Source organism: Sitodiplosis mosellana, unplaced genomic scaffold (assembly GCF_009176505.1).
Source record: "Sitodiplosis mosellana isolate CC-2019 unplaced genomic scaffold, AAFC_SMos_1.0 Smas_scaffold_6226, whole genome shotgun sequence".
NCBI classification, from domain to species: Eukaryota; Metazoa; Arthropoda; class Insecta; order Diptera; family Cecidomyiidae; genus Sitodiplosis; species Sitodiplosis mosellana.
The window spans coordinates 10,165,024-10,179,683 of NW_022601467.1; the positions used below are offsets into that span (position 1 = coordinate 10,165,024).

General features: G+C 36.4%; 5 protein-coding genes across 5 annotated transcripts; 2 read left to right on the plus strand and 3 right to left on the minus strand.

Moving 5' to 3' along the window:
* Window positions 1-10: 10 nt before the first annotated feature.
* Window positions 11-947, minus strand: LOC129579208 (protein LZIC-like). Its single transcript, XM_055469035.1, has 4 exons — window positions 751-947; window positions 549-684; window positions 321-476; window positions 11-228 (listed from the first exon to the last, which is right to left on the minus strand). The coding sequence occupies exons 1-4, from the start codon at window positions 831-833 to the stop codon at window positions 100-102; spliced, it is 504 nt and encodes a 167-aa protein (XP_055325010.1). The 5' UTR covers window positions 834-947; the 3' UTR covers window positions 11-99.
* Window positions 948-1,416: 469 nt separating this feature from the next.
* On the plus strand, window positions 1,417-3,131 carry LOC129578050 (serine--tRNA ligase, mitochondrial). Its single transcript, XM_055466111.1, has 3 exons — window positions 1,417-2,111; window positions 2,173-2,715; window positions 2,787-3,131. The coding sequence occupies exons 1-3, from the start codon at window positions 1,479-1,481 to the stop codon at window positions 2,919-2,921; spliced, it is 1,311 nt and encodes a 436-aa protein (XP_055322086.1). The 5' UTR covers window positions 1,417-1,478; the 3' UTR covers window positions 2,922-3,131.
* LOC129578051 (calaxin-like) lies at window positions 2,927-5,910 on the minus strand. The gene is made up of 6 exons (XM_055466112.1): window positions 5,411-5,910; window positions 4,398-5,292; window positions 3,858-4,123; window positions 3,631-3,751; window positions 3,152-3,511; window positions 2,927-3,065 (listed from the first exon to the last, which is right to left on the minus strand). Exons 2-6 carry the CDS (start codon window positions 4,398-4,400, stop codon window positions 2,946-2,948), a joined length of 870 nt encoding a protein of 289 aa, XP_055322087.1. The 5' UTR covers window positions 4,401-5,292; window positions 5,411-5,910; the 3' UTR covers window positions 2,927-2,945.
* A 115-nt stretch (window positions 5,911-6,025) lies between these two features.
* Window positions 6,026-7,273, minus strand: LOC129578052 (NADH dehydrogenase [ubiquinone] 1 alpha subcomplex subunit 8). Its single transcript, XM_055466113.1, has 2 exons — window positions 6,980-7,273; window positions 6,026-6,506 (listed from the first exon to the last, which is right to left on the minus strand). Exons 1-2 carry the CDS (start codon window positions 7,106-7,108, stop codon window positions 6,114-6,116), a joined length of 522 nt encoding a protein of 173 aa, XP_055322088.1. The 5' UTR covers window positions 7,109-7,273; the 3' UTR covers window positions 6,026-6,113.
* Window positions 7,274-10,987: 3,714 nt separating this feature from the next.
* LOC129578497 (MKRN2 opposite strand protein) lies at window positions 10,988-13,861 on the plus strand. The gene is made up of 2 exons (XM_055467190.1): window positions 10,988-12,560; window positions 12,689-13,861. Exon 2 carries the CDS (start codon window positions 12,779-12,781, stop codon window positions 13,451-13,453), a length of 675 nt encoding a protein of 224 aa, XP_055323165.1. The 5' UTR covers window positions 10,988-12,560; window positions 12,689-12,778; the 3' UTR covers window positions 13,454-13,861.
* Window positions 13,862-14,660: the final 799 nt, after the last annotated feature.

Genomic DNA, 14,660 nt, shown 5'->3' on the forward strand with positions numbered 1-14,660 from the left:
AAAACGCAATAGCATATCGATATCGTTATGGAATGGTTTGACATTTGGTAAGCAATATAATATTATATTATAATAGCATATCAAAAAAGATTAAATAATCTAGTTTAATCCGTCGTCAACACTTCGTAAATTCTCAAGTATTTCCGAGTCAGTTTGGTTATCAAGGAACTTTTTGTCGGCTAGTGACAAGGTATACCCAAAGTCCACTAGCTGCAACAACACCTCACGCTATTGAACCAACACACAAAAAACACACGTAAAAATAAGGAATAATTCCTATCATAAAATTGAATAGAAGAAGGGAAAGCAATCAAAGTCACCTTTTTATTATTGTATTCATCGGTTGAAATTTTCTTCAGCTGATAGCTTTCTTCGAGTGAAGCCAATCGATTTGCCTGTTCGTTGAGACTTTGATCGCCGGCAATTCGAATCATTTCAAGGGTGTTGAAGGAGTTTGCAATCGCTTTTCGTATCACCTACAAATCAAACAGCAAAAATTCTTGTCGATTTATTTCTATCGTCTTAAATAATTGATTTAAGAGGCATACATCACGCATTGATGAGATTTTACTGTTTAGTGTAACATCGCCTTTGTTCAAACGATCAAGTGTCCCAGTGAATTCCTTGATTTGCTCCAGAGTCTCATCTTTCATGCTCTCATATTCCTCCTCGGTCAAGTCATTTCTGAATTTAGAAAATAAAATATGTTTAACTATCGTTTCGTAATTCGATAACAATTTGGATTCTTACTTGCACTCCTCCAAATCGGCTGATTGTTGAACCAAACGTTGCAATTGATTTTCCAGATTCTTTATAATCGTTTCGTTTGCCATAATGAAATGAAAGAAATATCTGTTGGCAAAATGAGAATTTACGTGCAAATTTTTGCGAGTCAATGATTCGTCGGCTTATGGACAATATGACATTAGAAAGTAAACAAATCAATAATCAACGCCTAAGTATGTGCTGTTGAGTATTCTACTAAATGACAGTGGTGCAGGTGGAAATAAATTGAATTCGAAATTAGCGCTTTTTTGCAATGTGTGATAAAAAAAACTTGCATGTATATAACAATACCCTAATCGATGTTTGGACAATCGTAACGGATTGGCTAAAGTTCTCGAGATAAAACTAAATGCGACAAACAAACTTAGAGTATTGTTAAAATAATGTACTAAAATTTACTGTCTTGATTTTCCTCGTATCTTAGTATGTAATTTTTCGCACGCCAAATACGAATTTACAATAGATTTAAGTCCAATTGCATGCAACTAGGTATATTCATGGGGAAATAAATCGAAAAATCTTTCCGAAGCGATTTGAATTTTCTTTCTGTGTGTTTGTGTTAAAACACAATCAGAATAAGTAAATACTTAATATTAAGTATACATATTTTAAGTATAGCACATTTGCTGGGGTGATACTGTCAACTGCATGCTCATGTCAACCGCTGTTGAAATGTTGAATCCAACCGCAAAATGTTGAATCCAAAAAATTGGTTTGATTTCGGTCGACTTGGTCGAAAGGTATTATCAGCGCGTGAGCTTAGCAATTTTAAACCGAGACAGTTTAGTTGGAATAGTGAATTTTATGACAATTACCTACCCGATGAAAAGGCAATCAATGAAATCGAGGAGGAAAGTAAAATCCGAAAGAGCCGTGGAAGTGTACAGTTGTTGCGGCATTACTTCAAGGGCTATAACAATGAATGTGACAATGAAAAGAAGAACGAACTTCGATTGAAGTTGATGAACGAATTGAAAAAGTTTTCAAACAAAACGCATCCAACCGTCTTGAGCTATGGAGCCGATTCGGATAAAGTGGAACTGTATTCATTTGGTGATCTACACAAAAATCCGATGCCAAATTTCAAAAGTTACGAAGAACTAGGCAAAATGTCAAACACAATTCGAATGAGTCAGCTGGGTAATTTTACCGGTCCGGGATCATACTATTTTATGGACAGTATAGCGGAATTGGAAAAGGCACTGATTCAATATACACAGGATATTTTGCTCAAAGAAGGATTCGAACTACTTGTGGTGCCTGACATTTTGCCGGCGGAACTAATCGAAGGCTGCGGAATGCAAGTTGAAGGTCATCCAAATCAGGTAAGTGTCAGAACAACTGGTCGTTGAAGAAAGAGTCTAAAATTTCTCATTCATTTTGCAGATTTATCGTTTGAAACCTTCGAATTTATGTTTGTCGGGCACATCAGAAATGGCACTAGCGGGCTACTTTAGTGGCAAAACATTGAAAGTGGACGAAGCGCCGAAAAAAGTGATGGCGACTAGCCGATGTTTTCGAGCTGAGGCAGATGGTTCAGGGACGGATGGGAATCTGTATCGTGTGCATTGTTTTACCAAAGTTGAAATGTTTGCCACTTGTTTGCCATCGCAATCCGAAGGGCTTTTGGAAGAGTTTCGCGATATTCAACGTAGTTTGTTCGAAGGTCTTGGGCTTTGTTTCAAACTTTATGATATGCCAGTACACGATTTAGGGGCACCAGCCTACCGAAAATATGATATCGAAGCTTGGATGCCATCGCGAAATGAATTCGGAGAGATTTCAAGTACCAGCAATTGCACCGACTACCAAGCAAAGCGTTTGAATATCTACTTCCAAGACGGAGCACATAAATTCCATGCGCATACCGTCAATGGGACTGCATGTGCGATACCACGAATGATAATTTCAATTATAGAGCAATATCAGGTAGGAAAATTCATCGATTTCTTGTTTAAAAAAATGCCATTTATTCTTCCATTTTCTTTTTGTTCAAACAGACACCGCGTTCGTTACGCGTTCCGGACGCATTGCAACCGTACATGGGAAAGACTGAGCTGCGTACAACAAATCTAGTGCCACCGGTATTTCTTGCCAAGCACAAAGAGAAAAAGCCGAAAAAACAAAAACATTGAAAATGCACCATTCGAATTTATGTGTTAATTTTGGAATGCAGTCAAGAATGAAATTGTGGCCGTTTCCGATGGCAAGCACTGGCCAAATGCTTCCAAAAGTAATGGCTCTGCCGTAACCGTTGTCAAATAGTCCTGAAACGAAATCTGAAGAGAGAGAGAGAGAGAAAAACAACAAAAATCGCAATAAAACTGTACATTTGAATCGAATTAGGAAATTATTTGTTACTCACTTTCCCATCTTTGTCAATATCGAATTTACGTAGGGCAATTTCCATCAAGTCTTTTACACTTTCATCAGGATCTTCATCTTGTGGTTGCTTAATTAGGCAATTTTTCATCAATGCAAACATTTCGTCTTTCGTGATAAAACCGTCGGTGTTCAAGTCATAAACACGAAAGCAAAAATTCGCCTTTTCGAATAAATTACCGCGTAAAAATACCGAAATGCCACAAATCCAACTTTCCAATCGCAGCGGTAATCCGTCGCAACCCTTTTCCCATGACGTAAATATTCGTTCCATCAAGGTCTCTTCAGCCGATATGTCAAACGTACTGTGTAACAGTTCGCGAAACACATTTCGATCGATACCCTTGATTGCAAAAGAATAATTTATTCCAAAATATTTTGACGATTCAAACTCAAGTATACAGATTTATTGTCACTTGAAATTACTTAAAAACGAATTAGTCTAGTTCTGCTATTGATTACCTCAGCTGCAGCATGTGGCCTTGATATAACTGTACTCATACCCGTTTTCCCCTTGCTATTCGGATTGTAACAATTGAGAACAAGTTTTCGATAGATTTTACACAAAATCGTTAGCTCCTTCCTGTAAATTCGAATGACATTTAAATTCGCACATTTCATTTTCGTCAGTCAATAGCACAAATTGCCAATTGTCTGCAAAATGAAAAACCAGAAGAAAAAAAACTTACTTGGAAAAATGCGTTTTCCGTTTTAACGATTCCAATACTTTTGGCGTTGGTTTGCCGATCGCGTCGTCCATTTTGTTTGGTCGATTACGAATTTTACCACTTTTGCCATTTTTCGTGGTTGTTTCTTTGCTGCGTTGGTTACAGATACGCCGGCTATTGACTATCAAAATCGTTACACTCTTCATTATCATAGCACCACGACTTTTCAAACTGGCCGTTTGTAAGCTTTTGCGGGTATTCGATTGCCGTGTATTCGATTGGGACGCCTAAAATTTTATGGTTGTTGTTGTCGTCGGTTTTTTTTTTCCATCAAGAATAAACAATTCCAATGATTTTGAAGAAAATAGTTTAAAAAAAAAAAATTGTCGGTCGATTTTTTCATTTTATTGTTGTTAAGTTTGTGCATTTGAAAATAAATTGCAATCCGATAAAAGAAAATGGTTCAATAAGGCGACAAATTGGTTGTGGAGAAGAAAATTGCATGATTTTGCAACAGCAACAACAACAAAAAAAAACACAAGATTTATGGGAAGCACTTACCATCGTGTGCAGTCACCGTTCGAAATCACATTTGATTCTAACATCTTTGCAAACATCGATGAGCTGCTCACCCGATATATATTTATAGTATTCTTGACGTATTTTACTTATTTTCTTTACGTCTCTTGTTGACGTGGTGTATGTGTTTTTTTTGTTTCTCCTTGTCAAATTTTGCCTATTATTTGTCTGAAACTATTTGTTGATTAGCGAAGCTTCATGTGATTTTCTCATACTTGGTTTTTTTTTTGTATTTTCCACATACTTTTCTAATAACAAATAAGTGGTTATTGACTATATTTCTATTATTTAATATATATTTTATAAGCACACCGAAAGCTATAATGCAAAACTTAACGTTGAAACAAGACAACTAAATGATTGTTTGCACGAAGCCATTTTCTTAGTGGTTTACAGCCAGTGCAGACAAAACCAATGAACGAACGAACGAACAATCGGGAGAAAAAACAACCCAAACTTTTATCACAAAAATATCAAAGTCGAAAACAGAAAAGCAACAAATCAAACCTCGCAAAATAGATCGACGAAAGTGAAAAATTGCATATATTGTTATTCTATATACGTCTGCATATTGAAAAGTTTCATGACTCGGGGGCCTTTTCCATGGGCTCGACTACATCTCTGTAAATATTTTGAATGATGTGGTGCCGCCGTTTGTTAGGTGATGTGTGCAAAAACAGACCAAATAATAGGATTTGTAGTGTGTGTGTGTGTGTGTCGGTGTTGCAAATTGTTGTTGACACCCATCGCAGGCAACCCCCTTGTTCTTACTCTATTGATACAACAGACAGCGAATGCAACGCTTACAATGTGTTGTTTATCCGTTGCCAAGTGTTTTTCTCACGTGTATCACACAAACCTGGCAGTTCTTCTTCTGCTACTCACCGTAATCATATTGATACGACATACACGCCAAAAAAATGATACAATAGCGTATTGAACATGAGTTATGGAGTCACAACAGGCTGTGTGTGATATGTGAATTAAATATATACCTCGAAAATTGGATTTCACCGTTATGCTGTTGTTGTTGTTGTTCAGTTTCGTCGTCTATATTTTGGCTGATATTTGCAATCTTTTTTTTCCTTTTGTAATCCAAATTCGAACTGGTGGAATTCTTGACAATAACTTTACCTTATCGTAATTCGAATCGGTGCTCGCATTTTCAGATTAAATCGGATAAAAGTCATACAATGCAATGGCATGCAGTTTGCATTCGCACATAAAAATAACAATAGCAAATGCACCGTTTCACTAGATGGTACGAGCACTTGTTCTGCGTCATTCCGATTGACATAATTATTTCCAGTGGTTGAATTAAACATGAAACATTTTATTATTCTGCATGATATATTGATTGTCTATCAATCTTAACACCATTTGGATTACGCATTAGTCTCGGCACAAAATAAATTAGCTGCCAAAAAATTGCGTCAAAACAATTATCGGAATTTGCCATCAAATTGATATTTGTCTGGCGGATGTGTGTGTGTGTGTGTGTGTGTGTGTGTGTGTGTGTGTGTGTGTGTGTGTGTGTGTGTGTGTGTGTGGTACCTAAAAACAATTTGATTAGTGTGTGACTGACATGCGATATGAAAACCATTCAATGATTCCATTTACGATTCAACTTTATTTTTTTATTACTATTATAAAATGTTGCTTTTCTAGTGTGTATGACTGTGAAAATGCTGCACTTTTTCACACAAATGTTCGGCCTCCGTAATTGGCTGGCGTTCTTGGTGCATCGTCGGGTAAACCAATTGGAACATCGTCGTAGTGCGGTTTTTTGGAAGTTGGCGGCTTTGGTCGATTCGTATTAACAACCTGAGCTCGGCAAAAGTAACCATAACCCGGACGCTCAATGTTCAAATTATCTAGTACGCATTTATCAAATACGTTTTGAGTGTTACGGCAATGTTTATAATTCATATCCGCACTGCTTTTGTCCAAACAATGAGCGTACTGAGCGAATTCCGCATGACACGTCTTTTTAATCAAACGAAAGAATTCAAAGGAACAGTTGGTCACCTCTTTTCCTTCCTTCACACATTTTCTCGGATCCTGCAGCTCATCGCGGCACAGCATAAATTCCTGAAATAACAACAACACAACGAAAATAAAGATAAAAAGAAAAATATTAGCAAAATTCGATATGCATCAAATTTGATAAACAATTTAAATAATTGAATAAAATCCAGTAATATGTTCACAGTCCAAAATGTTTCATTGAATTAAATAATTATGTAAATCAATGTGCGGAAGTGTCAGCTAATCACATCAATCCGTATTATTGTTTTTATTTTTATTTCTCTTTCATCACATCGATGATGAAAAAAAAATTAAGGTTATGGTTTATGCGTTTGCTTTGATATATATATACGCCATTGACGAAGCATTACATAATGTTTTCTTGTCAAAATTTCAATGAAAATTTCCGTATTTATCACGAGATTTATCATAACTCAAGTACTCATACAATAATTGTGCACCGGTCGATTGAGAGTTGAATGGATCAGGATGATTGGACAAAATAAAACCAAAGGAAAAAAAAATAGTGTTCTTACATTAAATGTATCTTGACAGTATTTGCCCAAATGAAATGCACCAGCACGAAGAGCTGGACCCGATAGCTTCAGTTCGGGCACAGTGAGCTCATCTTCGGTTGGTAAATCATGGTCTAATGTTATCACCATATTTCATCAATTAACACAGAAACCTGTACGCTTTATGTCCGATCAAACTCAATTTCCCAGATATCCCGAAGCGATTTTTTTCTTCGTTCAATTTTAATCCACGGTGAAGTTTTTACATCGACCAACAAAAATACGATTTCGGGTCGATGAAATGAATTGTGACAGCGGCCTGTCAATACAGCTGCTATGGGCTATTGAGTAGCTTAAGTACGTACGTCACAACACTTGACACAAATCAAATATTTGAGCTGACACGATTCGACTATTGTTTTGAATGGACATTTCAAATTGGTCGCTTTTTTTCCCGGTGAATTTTGAATAAATTCGAATATCGAAATTTAATCTAACAATTTTTCATTACCTTTTTCTAGTTATTTGATATATCATTTTGTATATCATGGGCTAGTTTTTGGTTTTCCATCATATATTGAGACGTCAATATACAAGTTGAGTACAATTTCGGAACGGCAATGTTTTGAAATGTGATTGTAATAATTTCCACCCGATGGTGCTGGCATGCCAGATCAAATTAGAATTATGAAACCATAACGGATGGCAATATTTGGCAAAACCCATAAACTGGAAATCAAATCTACGTAAATTGTTGTTTAACTAATGCTCGATATTTCGATTGATATCGATTTTTTTTTGGTCGATTTTCAACGTTTCAATGAATCCTGCATTTGATGTCTTTTTTCAGAAGTCACAACTTGTTATAAAAACCAATACGACAATTGAACAAACATACCGACTGAACCCCTGTCCATTTCTAATAAATCCATTCAAACATTTATTCATACTTTATTTATAGCTTTGCATTTCCAAAAACAACGAAAAAAAAAACATTCTCAGAGGTCATTGGTCATTTAATGAAACGATGTTCGTTTGCTAGCGCCTTCGGTGCTTAGCATACAGCGAACGAAATGGGTCGTATCCAATTCACGATAAATTTAATTGCTTTATCACATAATCACATACCATTCATACCAAATGGCAACAATTTTTATCATTTCTCGCTAAAAAATGTACGTAAACAAAGTCCAAAATGCCAAAATCCTGGTATACTTGATAAAGCTTGGTTTTCCCATTCATTAATTGTCTCGTAAATAATCTTTGATAACGTAAGATGAATTTTTGAATGTAAACAATTCGAAAAGGAGTTGAAGAACAAAACATTCAACAAAATACAAGATAACTGATGAGTCTTTGTTGTGAGTGGAATGACAAAAAATCATCTTTTGCGTTTACGATTTCTGTAAACATTGACTTCGACGAACTCAATCAAATCTTGTTCCGAGAAAATGAAGGAAGTGGAAAAGGAAGAAGATTATCTATAGAAAGAATAAGAATGTTTTTTTTTTTACTTATTTTAAGCAGATTGAATGTCACATATTGAAATGATATTCAATCGATGTTGAAATATTGTGTTGTTTGTTAAGTTTTTCCTCACAAATTATGTACTTTCCTCGAAATGGTTTCATTACGCATTTCATACCAAATAATTGGCGTATTTTGTTCATTCAGCAATGGAAAACAATTTAGTGAAACGCTCTGTTCAATGATATCGCCGATGGTATTACGCCAAAATATACGCCCCACAAAAATATGTTATCCAAAATGTGAAGAAAGAGAAAGAAAAAAAAGGAACCACCGACATGCATTCCCATGATTTTTAACACTTTTTTTTCTCGTGTTTTAGTCGATTCCATAATAACCAATGTTTATTTACTAACCGATAAAAAAAATTGTACCATTACCTCAAGTTCTTGAACATCAAATTGCAAAGTGTTTTTTTTTCGCGTTCAAACCGAAAAAAAAATACTCTGAGTTAAATGAGCCACAAAAAAGTGGTCAACGATTCGCGAAATGCTTCAATCATTCAAATGTGAAGATGTATTGAACACAGTGTGTTTTTTTTTCTACACGGTGTTCAATAGGCACAGAGAAAAAAAATCATCGGTAGTCATTTTATACGCAACATAGGCACGCATATCGCCGATTATCTATGTACGGCTGTGTGTTTTTTTTTTGTTTCATTCAGCATACAATGGGGTCCATAAATTTCACTTTCTTTGCATGCATAAGTTCCGCGTAGACGAACGATGTGAGATTCACATTTTCTCCAACCGAACGAGAGCAACGTTGCTATTATGAAATGACGAACAAAAGAAAGAGAGATTGATCGATTCAATATTGACCAACGGACTGTGGAGCTGTTATCTGTGTGCATTGATCTCTTTTCTATAATTAATTATTGCAAACAATTAACAAAAGTACGCGAATGAACTTGTGCGTTGTTGTTGTTGTGGTGGTGGTGGTTGCTGCTGCTGCTTTTTGTTCGTGCTGAGCAGCTGCTTCTTCTTTCATTTTCGCCGTCTTCAATGAAGGAAATGTAAATGAGCGTAAATGAACTCTCTGAAACGTTAAGATGATTATATAATGACCAAACACTTCATTGACTTGTGGCTAAATCGTACTAGATAGACGGATACCCACAATACAAAGTGATGAGCGTGACGAATTTTTTTTTTGGTCACAAGAGCATATAATTAACAAAACGAAAATACTTTCAAAATTATTCATTCGATACCGAATGACCGAGAGATAGATAGAGATAGCAAAAAAAAAACAAAATACGTGGCATTCATTTCATGTGACCAATTTTAGTTGTTGCCGTAGTTTGTGCTGTTTTTCTTTTTTGTAAACTCATCACACTTCGTTGAGAGAACATGTTCAATTTGAATTGGGAATAACCCATTCCAGTTACAACCAAATATACGTTAATTCATCAGATAACCTAATCATCTATGTAGCAGGAAATACAATCAACGTCTAAATATATAGAAACTCATGGGCACTCACAGTCAGTGCACAATCACAAGTGTCGCGTGTAGTAAATTGGATCGTCTTTCTTTTAACATTATCAAATGTTGTGTTTGCCATTGCAAGACATAAATATCACATCATCATATGTGTGTATATTTATATATTTGACACAAATAGATGCTGAATCAACTCAATAAAAGGCAACGAATTAATTTCCTGGAAAATTGTTTATGTTGCTTCATCGATTTTTTTGGATATAATATGTATGCAGGTCGATGTTTCAGAAGCGTTAATCGTTCGGTTTGGTATGGTTTAGATAAAATGATTTGCTTCGTGTTTTTTTCTCTGCTTCTACTTCTGCTTCTTCTTTCCCCGTTCATCTGCTCGAGTGGAAGCTGCAAACGTGCGCCACATCAGCTGAGGTCATTGATTTGATCAAATGATCAATGTCTTTAAATGCATTTGTCTCTATTTATTTATTTAGTTTTTTTTTTGTTAATATTATTGTAGTCGTTGTTGTTGTTTGATGGATTTGATGTGCGATGAAGACGCTTGCAAATAGCATTTCAAACAATCAACATTGATGGAAGAGAAACAGAAAACGATTTTTAACCGGTTCGACGAGAATGCAAATTGTTCACAAAAAATAAATATATTGTTGCATCCATAGACTTTGAAATCGGCGATTCGAAGATTGAAGACATTATTTAATCGTGCCAACCTCAATGATCCGATCAAAAATGGTTCCACAGAGAATGGACAAATGCCTCCAATAACCCGATGCCTTTAAGATCAATGGAATTTTTCGTCTTTTTTTTCGCTCGTTTCATTTCGTTTTTCTGCAATATGCGCATAATTTTGAGAGAGAGAGAAGCAAATAAGGTGCAGTCATTGTGTTTATGTGTCGTTGCTGCTATTTTATATTTTTGCTGCGTCTTCGGGTGAGCCGCCGCTGTGATATGGATTTCAATTTGATTATTTTATTTCATGTCATTAAATAAACTGAAATTTATTTATTTTATTTTTGCCTCATCCATGCGATTGAAAGTGTCGGTTTCGAGAGCGGGAGAGAGACAGACAGAGAGAAGGAAAGAGAGAGCAAGAGCCCAAAGCTGAGCTGAGAACCGTGATGGAACAGGCGCACGCGTTTTTCTGACGGGCGTCTTCGCACATGATGATGATGATGATGATGATCATGTTGAATAAAAAAAAACAGCGCATATACACACAATCGTATGAAAATTGAGACAAGTGACAAAGTCTGATTTTTCTACATATCATTAGCTCATGGCAGTGCATCGCGCGCATGGTACGAGTCGGTACCACGTTTAAAATCATAACAAATGATGTCGCATTATTAAGCATCTACTCTTATACTATAATTTGTATAATTTTCACACGTACAAACAGAGAGATAGAGAACGGAACACCACATACACACAAAGAATCGCGCACGGGCATACACTCATATACATGAAGGCAAAATGGGGAAAAAAAACCCGAGAAATAGACACAGAAGTAGAGAGAAATCGATCCAATCCGCAACAACAACAACAACAGTTTTGAGAAAAAAAAACTGTGTTGAGAGTACAAACAATTTTCAACTTAATTACAATGAAGCGCGCGGGGCTCCGCCGCCACAAATACGACAACACAGAAGAGAAACTATGAGTATTTGAATAATCGACGCAATACACTCGGAATCGCAATGAATCTGAATCTGATTGAGAATCTTCGTTCCGCGGTGCACGTGTGTTGGTTGGCTGCTGACAGCCTGATTTGCTTTACTTTACTTTGCTGTTCCTTCATTATATCGCCATCTTTCTCTCTTTTCTCTCAATCTCTCTCTCTCTCTCTATCTAACGAGAAACTTCAAGCTGTATTTACAAACACGTACGTCTCCAGCGACACACATACAACGTACGACCTCAGCCAGTCGGTGTAATGAGACCAGCAAACGGAATAGACGGCCGATCTTTTTTTTATCGAATCACACACAAACAAAACTCATATATGTTCCAGAATAATAGTGTTCGGTGCGATGCATACATGTGCTGGTATTTACTGTTTCTTGTATTGGTTGTTTCTCAATCTCACTCTACACGCACTTGTCTGTATTGTCGTAAATTCGTTCAACAATTTTTGCTATTCCATTCACAATTTGGCACGTGAGTGTGAGTGCATTGCTTCGGATGGACGCCAAAAAGTAACAAACACACAACGATGAAAATTTACCGAAAACCCATTGTGTGTGAAAAAGAAAAACTCCACGGAAACTACACGAAACAGTTTACCGATGTACGACGGTACGATCGATGTTGTTGTTTGGTTCTTTGTTATTGTGCACACGGCATACCGAACATTCAAGAAAGAACACCTAACACTTTACCAAAAAATCTTGTTTGTAACAGTTGAGCAGCTCTCTCGGCTCTTTCTCCGGGCCGATGAAAGAATAATAAAGAAAAAATAAAATAAAGAGCAGTTTCACCCGAAAACAGGTCACATAACACTTGTTCCCAAAAAAAATAAAAACTCATTCGCAAGCGGGCAACTGAATAAGCCAAACACTTCAAATGAAGTAGTTTAATTTGTAACACACATTGCACTAATCGATCCAAATTCCAAGGTACCTCGGTCAGTTTAACGCTGACAATTTGCCATTTTCTATCCACAAATTGTCATCTATTGCAATTGGACCATATATTAATTGGATTGGTTCTGTTTTTGTTTTTGATTCGTTTTTTTCGAGTGCAGGTTTGAGAGTGCGCGAGATTGTGAGATCGAATCCGTGTTAAGTGTTTGCCCGATTGTAGCCGTGTTAGAAAAATATAGATACTGTCAAATATGAAAGCAATTTATAATGATCCCGGCATAATATGCTTTCAGCACTGCAAAAGCAAAGTGTTTTCGATCAAACTGCTGGCCAAATGCCCCGAATGTCAAACGGAATTGAATTCGGACGATGCATACAAAATGATGCCGTTTCGTTTACCGTATCCATTCATAAAACCGCATCAATATCCATGCTCGATCATATTGCGGCCAACGGTCGGTGACTTTCTCAACGATTACTTTAATGCAATGAACTTGCACATCGGTCTGACCACATCGAACGGTACAATCATTGAATTCGATCAAAGCGGTTTGCACAAGACGCCAAGCAATCAAAGCGACACGTCACACTGGTCACAAAGTATTGTCGTTGAAACGGTATCGGAACCATGGTACGAGCATTGGGATTGGGTGCTGTTGGAAATGGAAAAAGCCAAAGACACCAAATGGACCTCAAGCTCATATCACGAGGATTCATTTAATTGCTATACATTCGTATTGGATTTCCTGCAAAATCTCAACTATGGTTCACTGAGTGCAGCAGCACAAAATCGCACCACATTTTGTGAACGTTACATCGTTTCGCGCACCACCGCCGCTGGCAAATACATATCATTGTATCGTAAAATTCGTGATCATGGATTCTACATACACGCATCAAATGCGATTCGAGGAGGAAGTGATTAAAACGAGTAGCGAAGAAAGTTTAACGCGATATACGAAAAATCCATCATCATCATCATCTTTTTCTTCTTTGACTCTCCACTACTACAACTACTACAACTATACTACTACTGCAACATTAAATACATCTCCTACAATCCATTTATTTTCATCGGATTCAATTCGATTGTGAAGAGACTTGTTCGAGTGATATTAGCTAATTACACTTTAATTTATTTATTATTGATGATAGATTTCTCAGTTTAATTTATATCAAACTTCTATATTGAATTAAATTTAAATTAAATCTACCAAAAAGTCGGCAGTTAAACATGCAAAATGATATTAAATAATAGAAATTTCAATAAAAACTGTCACAGAATGAATGGCAAAATGAATGCATTTCATTAAAATAGTTTGCTTTGCTTAGAATTCTATTTGTGTTTCATTTCAATATTCGTTTTCAAACAAAAAGTTGATTGAATAATCCAAATTGTCGGAAATAAGTTTGTAAAACAAATAATCGCACGAACGTCGAATGTAGTGGTATCGAGCATTATTGCTGGTCGTTTGCTTCTTCTTCTTCCCAGTTCAGCTGGTTTGTCTGTGTGTGGTATGTGTAAGTGCACAGCAGTAGCTCAGCCTTACACACCGAAAATAGATACAAATAAAAATACATGAACCATATACTGGCAAATTTTAATGCACAGATGAATTAATGGAAGCAATTTGATTGAGTTTATTCAAATTGTCCATAGTAATCGTAGAGTAGCTGTGTGTTGTTGTTGTTGTTGAACGGCTTCGCAGTGGAAAAAATGCAGTGGGGAAGTAGAGTCAAATCGTGCTGCACAAGTACATATCCAAAAAATGTGTATATAATCTTCACTGCGACCAAGACAAATATGAATCAAGTAGCGTTCACTCAAATGCATATATATGTTAAGCTCGTCTCAAAAACAAATCTCTCGTTTCCTCCACACACACACACACACACACACACACACACAATGCGCATTCAACATTATCTCTTTCTCACTCTATTCCTGCCAACCATCTTTAAGCGATCTTCCTATCTACCTATACACTCATCTCTGTGTTCACTCACACTTCATCACCCGATTTTGACTTGTGCCTACGGATGATGTTGTATTGCACACCGAAAAAAACTTTAAAAAAGATTGTCCTATGTAAATGTGGCAAGAGATATGCTGGCATTTAGGCATATTGCAGT

Coding starts and splice junctions, on each gene's coding strand:
- LOC129579208 (XM_055469035.1), bottom strand. CDS start 833: ATGGCAAACGAAACGATTATAAAGAATCTGGAAAATCAATTGCAACGT. Junction 685..750: donor GCCGATTTGGAGGAGTGCAA/GTAAGAATCCAA, acceptor TTCTAAATTCAG/AAATGACTTGACCGAGGAGG. Junction 229..320: donor ATGAATACAATAATAAAAAG/GTGACTTTGATT, acceptor TTGGTTCAATAG/CGTGAGGTGTTGTTGCAGCT.
- LOC129578052 (XM_055466113.1), bottom strand. CDS start 7,108: ATGGTGATAACATTAGACCATGATTTACCAACCGAAGATGAGCTCACT. Junction 6,507..6,979: donor ACTGTCAAGATACATTTAAT/GTAAGAACACTA, acceptor TTGTTATTTCAG/GAATTTATGCTGTGCCGCGA.
- LOC129578051 (XM_055466112.1), bottom strand. Junction 3,752..3,857: donor CGGAAAACGCATTTTTCCAA/GTAAGTTTTTTT, acceptor TCGAATTTACAG/GAAGGAGCTAACGATTTTGT. Junction 3,512..3,630: donor GGCCACATGCTGCAGCTGAG/GTAATCAATAGC, acceptor TTTGCAATCAAG/GGTATCGATCGAAATGTGTT.
- LOC129578497 (XM_055467190.1), top strand. CDS start 12,779: ATGAAAGCAATTTATAATGATCCCGGCATAATATGCTTTCAGCACTGC.
- LOC129578050 (XM_055466111.1), top strand. CDS start 1,479: ATGTTGAATCCAAAAAATTGGTTTGATTTCGGTCGACTTGGTCGAAAG. Junction 2,112..2,172: donor TTGAAGGTCATCCAAATCAG/GTAAGTGTCAGA, acceptor TTCATTTTGCAG/ATTTATCGTTTGAAACCTTC. Junction 2,716..2,786: donor CAATTATAGAGCAATATCAG/GTAGGAAAATTC, acceptor TTGTTCAAACAG/ACACCGCGTTCGTTACGCGT.